Genomic DNA, 7,386 nt, shown 5'->3' on the forward strand with positions numbered 1-7,386 from the left:
ATGCTTATTTCTGCATTCTTAATTTACTAAAAAAGTTCTCTTTTCAACAGTTCTCTCTCTCTCTCTCTTACCCTGCCATGTGACCTCTTGTTCGGATGTGAGCAACCATCAGTATTTCTTCTTGTATGGTCTAACTGTGTCTCATTCTCTGTGACTCAGTGACACACTAACCTTCATAACGCTTACAATCATCATAAAAATAACCCTCAATCATGCTCATTTATATCCACAAAGAAAATCACTCACCCATTTTAAAACAGTCAGATATTTATTTGTGTGGTTTTTGGAGTTTTTATACTGTACAGTTAAGGGCTTTTCTTGATAATGACAGTCTGCATCAGCCAATCATATGCAGCCTAATCCAGCCAGCTTGATGCTGATTGGCTGTTCCGGCTCACTCCCACTACTCAGCCAATCTCCCTTTGTGTGCAACAACAACAACAGAAAAGCAGCACTTTACAGTGCCCAGACACACAGTACATGACCAAACATCAACCATACATGATGTAAAAAAAAACATCTGTCATAAAAAAATGTCATTTTATCTCACATTCAGGTTTATCTTAAACCTTAAAAAGCACAAACAGGGTGAGATAATTTCACTTTTCTCAGTGCAGTCCCCCTTGTTCTTTTCTAAACATCAGTGCCAGTGTCATTAATAATGACTAAGTGACAAAGATCACAGAAATGTTTTTAAAGATATTCCCTGCAGGGAACTGGTAAAATCATCTCACCCTGCAAGCAGATCCTTAAGACTTTAAGGCTACAAAACATAAAAAAGATGGAGATTTATTGTCTGTGAACATGAAGCAGAACAAACCTGACCCCGTTCAGTCTGAGGTTTGAGGTTCTCTCTGCTGAGAACAAAATGGCTCCCTGAAAGTTTCCCTTCAGGACGTCAGGATGTCACAGAACTCAACAAAGTCCCTCTGCATGAAGTTCTGGCTCTGAATCAGGTCGTCTTCAGAGGGGAAATACTGCATGCTGTCCTCTTGCAGACGCAGATTGTCCTCATGTAGACGCAGACTGTCCTCACGCAGACTCACACTGTCTTCATGCAGTACCAGGATCTGCCCAGGTGGTGTCGTTGAACCGTGTGGGCTGGGACTGTCCAATAAGCCTCCTCTGGCGTTCTCCAGGACGCCCAGGTATGAGTCCATATCGGTGAGCTCCATGTCGCTGTCGGAGCTGCTGCCACTGTCGCTCCCCACCGAATCGGACCTCATGTGCAGCATCTGATACTTCTCGTGCATCAGAAACTGGTTGGTGTTCTTTGGGGCTCTCATCCCCCTTGCTCTATTACCTTTGACATTAACAGGCCGGAGAGACATCACCTGCCTTCGAAGGTGTCTGGTCTGATTGTAAAAAGGATGATGACGCTGAGGGTGCTGTTGGTGATTGCGCCCTCTCTGCCACCCTCCCCCTCCTGTCCTCCGCCCCTGCAGGCGCCCCCCGCAGCTCTTTGACCAGCCGTGCCTCCTGCGGCTGGAAGGCTCCCTCTGTGGAGCTCCTTTTCCATCCTGCTCCTGCTGCTGCTGCTGGCAGCTCCTCCTGCACATCATCTCAGAGAGCATTTTCTTGTCTTTCTCGCAGTGTCCTCCCTTCCTCCCTGCTGCTCTCCTTCACATCCTCCTTCTCGCTCAGTGGCAACAACAAAGAGAGGCTGCTTACAGTTTTTCTGGCTCAGATCACAAATGACCCTCCTCTCGCTCAGAGTCTACCTTTTCACTATTCTATCACTTTTTTTCTTGACCTCTGGCTTTGGCTGGTGCATTGCCTGCTCTTCCTCCCCTTGCAGCAGCAGCTTGCCTGCTCGGCTGGCTCCCTGTCACGCCCTCCTCTGTCTGTCTTATCTCGCTTCTTCACCTCTCTGAAAGTCAAAGCAGCTCCTTACAGCTCTGATTAGTGAACTGAGGTGAGCTGTGGAGGGGTTTTAAGCGTCTTCTTGCTGATTTAAGGCTGTTAATTCTCAGTTTCAGACCAGCAGCTATAGCGTACTCAGCTGTGGCCAACACTGACTGTGGCTCTGCCTCCTCCTTACAGCCTGAATAAAGAGTTGGAAGATTCCATTCAAGGGTTTAACAGGCGGGGGGGATTGGGGCTTACAGACTCACCCTCTTACTTTAAATAACACTTTTAGAACAAAAAACATTTGTACAGCATTACTGCTGCATGCCTGAAAGTATAGAATAACATGCATATTTGCCTTTAGATGCCTTGATTGGTTTGCTTTGGTTGTAAAGAGGTAATACCACTCCCTACAGCAGAATGGTTCACTCCGCTTTAGTTTTAGCAGCTGAAATCTGATCTTCAGCTGCTACACACACACACACACACAGTGCAATATCAACAACCAGCATTGGGGCAGGAGGGCTGTGGTAGTTATTGTAATAACAGTAACAGCAGTTAGTTTTTGTGTCATGCACGTGCAAAAGAGCCCAGCCCACATGGACTCCCTAGGACACCACAGACAATGCTTTAGCCAAGAAAAACATGCCTTAAATCAACAGTTTTATCACCTTAAAGAGTTCAAACATTAATATCTACCCTCAAACCTGAAGAGAAAATCTGCAAAAAAAGATTTCCATCGAAAATGCAATCAAGTGTTTGGTCTTGCTGCCATCCTGGCTGTAGTGACAGCAGTGTCAGTAAGCCTCTGCACTCCTTAAGCCAAGATTTAATTATTTGAACATATAGAGATCATACTGAGTGGGAATTGTGTTTTTCTTTTAACATTTATGATCCTCGAACAATGTGCTACATACTTGGTTTACCTCTGATTCTCATGTAGCGCCTCCATGAGGTTGACATTTGTGATTTCAGTGGAAAATGTAAACAACTTCTTGAAGGCTTGCCATTTAATTTGGGTCAGACATTCAAGTTCCCCTCAGCACAGCTTTGACATCCTTTGGGCTTGCATCTAGCACCATCATCTGGTCACAGCAGCAAGAAACTGTGCCTGCAAATGCAGTGATATTACTGCTGTCTTCTGCTGTGCTTTGTGTCCATATCTAATAAGAAGGGGAAAGATAGGATATTATTAACGGTAACACCTGCTCAAAATCAGCTTTTACTGCAACTGTTCTAAACTGCAGCTTCATACAGCTGCTTTCAGGTCTGGTTCTGGTCATAACAATCCAACCAGAAGACAACTTCAGACATTAAGGACATTTTACTGCACAGACAGAACCCACAAATCAATGCATAATGGCCAAAAACATGCCTCTTCTTTACTGTAACCCAAATCTCTCAAGAAAGCATTTCCTCTTCCCTAATTCTTCCTGCTGCAATCTGCAAAGCTCTCCCAGTTATTACAATTCTGTATGTATTTAGGTCAGTTTAATTCACCAAAACACAGACAATAGAATGACATAATGCACCCACAAGTGTGCAGCTTCACTAGTGACCCCATGTGGCTGATATAGGTATAACACAGACCAGTTTAAAGCAGATGGAGAGGGCGCAGTGTTTACAGTTGACTGGTTCTCTATACTTAGATCATTACCAGCATTAGGGCTGCAGGTCATGTGATTCTTCTCCTGACAGATGAAGGATTAAGGCGGTTGCCATTTTGCAAGCTTTCAAAGTAAAATAATAAGTACATTTACTCAAGTAAAATAGGAACTGGAGATATCTTCTTAATTTTTGAGATTTATACTTTTACTCCATACAGTTCCAGGGGAAAAAAAACTCCATTCTTTGCATTCTTTACCTCATTCATTCATCCAATAATTAAATAAATCATTGCCTTTCATATTAAAACACACACAGCAAAACCTGCACTTTGGGTTTTATTTCTAGATAGTTTCTATATTTCAACATGTTTTATACATATTGTTCTTCTTTCCCAACACTTTCATTGTTATTTCTAACTACAGCTAACTTTGTTCCTAACCTTATATCACTTTATTTATCATGTTTTGAGTCATTTATATTCTGTTAGTAATCAAATGGAGCCAATCCAACTACCTTTTTTAGGTTTGCATATTTGGACCATAATTATCATAAATGTAGAATTTTAAATCTTGAATCCAACATGCAATGTTTGCTCTAAATCAGGGGTTTTCGAAGTGTGTGGGATTTAGCCTCCCCAAAGAGAAAATTATTCATTCGGTGGACCCCCCACCCACATAAGATTCAGACTGAAAAAAAAACTTAACCATATTTTCAAACATTTATGTCTAATTTTGAATATTTTTAAAATTTTTATATCTTTGATTTTTTGGTCTGCCAATGTTCTTAAACATCCGTCTTTACCAGGTAATCAGTTATTTGGTTTCAGTAATGAATTTATTGCCATTACTACCTGATTATTCTGCTCTGATAATCCTTAAAGCAACGTCACTCAACCAAAGAGCCAGACTGTTGAAAAATACCTTTGCAGGAGCCACAATCCAAGTGGTAAAAAGTGGTAAAAACAGCTTGAAGTAGCAATAAAAAAAAAGTTAAAGATGGCAGAAACGGTCAAAAAACAGCAAAAATGGGGATAAAAAGTGAAAAACACAGGTGATAAGTGACAAAAAAAATGAGTAACAGGTGACACAAGGCAAAAAAATGTAAAAAAAAAAAAAGTAAAAAGCAGTCAAGAGTGTCAAAATTGGGCAAAAAGTAGGAAAGAGGTGGTATTTGATGACAAAAGGATGCTTAAATGAATGAAAAGTGGGAAAAAAATGGTGAACCCTGGGGGGTCCTGTGGCGCCCCCCAGGGGAGGCCCGCCTCACACTTTGAAAACCACTGCTCTAAATTAAACTGCTGACTTGTATATAAAGCGATGAGGTTCAAATTGATTCTTTGATTAGTCCTTTGGTTCATTGTCAGAGTTCTCAGAGGGGGCTCTGTCTGCTCTAAAGTTGTCATATTAGATCTATATTTGTTTAAAATAATACTTAGACACATCATTAATCATCTGTACTTCAATATTATGGTAAGAAGTGTGTGTGGGCCTATTCTGTTTGAATTTCATCAATGAAAAGAGTTGAAACTGATGTTTATGTTTTTTTCTGTGTGAATCCTGGGGGTCAACCTATGGGGTCAACTGGTTTCAACTGGGGTTAGGACCCAAAATTTTTCAGTTGGTTGCAAAAGGGTTCCTGTCATATCTCTGATTTTTAATGTATTTAAAACTGGAGGAGGTCAAAACTTTTTCATTAAATAAATTAAGGATCGGGGTACAGTTGGCTAAGTCAGGTTGCGCCCCGTGTTCGCAGGTGGCCCAGGTTAAAGTCTGGCCTTCGTCTCCTTTCCAGCATGTCTCTTCCCCAGTCTCTCCTCCCGGTTTCTGACTCTATCCACTGTCCCACTCTTGAAAATAAAGGCATAAAAAAGCCCCAAAACAAACAAAAATAAATTAGGGAGGCACAATATTGTCAGCATGATATTGGTATCGGCAGATATGAGTATTTCTGATACTTTGGCCATTAAAATCTGCCTGTACAGGTTGTAAAGTTTTTAGTTTTCAGGGTTCAAGTTTTAGTCATTTATAATCATCGGAGACAAAATTGCAAAACAGATTGTATTTCCTTTATGTCACACAAGCACAAAGAAGAACAAAATTTCTCCTGTTGTCCAGAATTGTCCTCAACCAAACATTAATCAGTAATAGCCTGAAATAATCAGCTGCTAAATCCATCATGAAAATACTCATTAATTACTTATTATGTAGATAAGAATGAAATAATGAGTTTGTGCTGAAACTTTGATTTTAAGGCTAAAGCTTAGGCGAAATATCAATTACTGTTACTGTGAGAAATTGTTGTCAAAGTTATATTCATGTCTGTTTCCCACAGAATGACACTACACTTGGCTGGCAGTATGGGGTCATCCAATAATGTAGTGCGGAGTTGGACTTGAATCTGATTGAGATCCTGTTGCATGATGATTCTGCAAAGAAGAATGGGCCAAAATTCCTCCACAGTGATGGGAAAGACTCATTGCCAGATATCACAAACATTTGTTTTTAGTTGTTACCGCCAAGGGTGGAGAGACCAGTTAGGGCAATGGCATTTTCCCATAGGACTTGGTATGTTTGGATGGTTTTTTCCCTTCATGAACAAAATCGTCATTTAAAAATTGCATTTTACATTTACTCAGGTTATGTTTGTTTATTAAAGTTTGTTCAGCAACCGGAAATATTTAAGTGTGACAAATACACAAATGAAAAATGGAAGGTGGAAATACTTTTTCACAGCACTGTACATAGTGAGTGAATGGGTGTGAAAGGGTAAGTGTAACCTGAAGTGTTAAAAGCACTTTAAATGGTCACTAATACAAGAGCAGCTAAACAAGCTCAAGTCCATTTACAGTTTTATTTTTTATATGTATCGTCAATTCATACAGATTTTTTTTTCAGTTGTATTTGTAAAGTAAAAAATATCCCATTTATTTCTTTAGACATTTATTATATTAAGAAGCGTTTTTGGTTAATATCTGTCAATGCATGTATTAAATCCATGCATTAAAAAAATATGTGGTTCTTTATCTGATATTTTCATTATGGTTCTCCAATAATAGACAAATTTGCTTTGTTATCATTTTCCAATTGAAAACAATAAAAAAGGAAATAAGAACACCTGAAAATAAAAAGAAATAAATGGTGAGTTTAAAAGCTAAAATGCATTTTGAGTGGTGATGTGTTTATGAAAAGCGTCCCTGAATAATCTGCAGAACAAACAGAGCTTAGAGGATGATCACATCAGGCAACAACGGGCCACTGTTAACGGCTCTGATGACACATTCAGCCTGCTATGTACTGTCTGTTTAGACTATTTTAACACAAGAAGTTATCACCATCTAGTCACATAGTCCAGCTATTATTGGTTACCCTTGAAACTGTAGTTAATGACGCGTATAGCCACACAAACCACCCTTTTTCCACAGTCCAATATCAGTCAAACATTCGGGAACATTGTGTACTTTGGACATGACAAAGGTGAAGCCAAGCCACAAGACTAGTGGTGGAAAATTAAAATTAGAACCGATTTTCAAGGCTCGGTTTACCTTAAAATACATGTGGTCGGTAAATCACAACACACCTCAAACACTGATGTTATGAGCTTATACTTCATCGTGTGATTATTTCTTACAACGTCACAGCTTTTCAAGGGCTGTTATTAATAAACGTTTCATAATTCTCGCGATAAATATTTGAAAGATGAGACACATGTTCCTATTATCGGACAAAGGCCGTCCCACACTTTCTTTTAGTTTTATTGCCCTTAATTATTCAAGAAACTCTAACTACAGAGTCTGACTGCTCATACAATATCAAAATATGCGTTGGCCGTTACAGATGAACCACTTTCTGCTGAAGTCAAAACACGGTGACTATATTGTCAATGAACATCTTTCAATAAAGTTTCAACGTTTCAAAGCAGTCAGCTGCTTCA

General features: G+C 39.7%; 1 protein-coding gene across 1 annotated transcript; it reads right to left on the reverse strand.

The window, feature by feature from the left end:
• Positions 1 to 249: 249 nt before the first annotated feature.
• On the reverse strand, positions 250 to 2,007 carry wu:fb55g09 (coiled-coil domain-containing glutamate-rich protein 1). Its single transcript, XM_041817509.1, has one exon. The coding sequence runs from the start codon at positions 1,572 to 1,574 to the stop codon at positions 891 to 893; it is 684 nt and encodes a 227-aa protein (XP_041673443.1). The 5' UTR covers positions 1,575 to 2,007; the 3' UTR covers positions 250 to 890.
• Positions 2,008 to 7,386: the final 5,379 nt, after the last annotated feature.

Source organism: Cheilinus undulatus, linkage group 3 (assembly GCF_018320785.1).
Source record: "Cheilinus undulatus linkage group 3, ASM1832078v1, whole genome shotgun sequence".
NCBI lineage: Eukaryota > Metazoa > Chordata > Actinopteri > Labriformes > Labridae > Cheilinus > Cheilinus undulatus.

Coding starts and splice junctions, on each gene's coding strand:
- wu:fb55g09 (XM_041817509.1), bottom strand. CDS start 1,574: ATGCTCTCTGAGATGATGTGCAGGAGGAGCTGCCAGCAGCAGCAGCAG.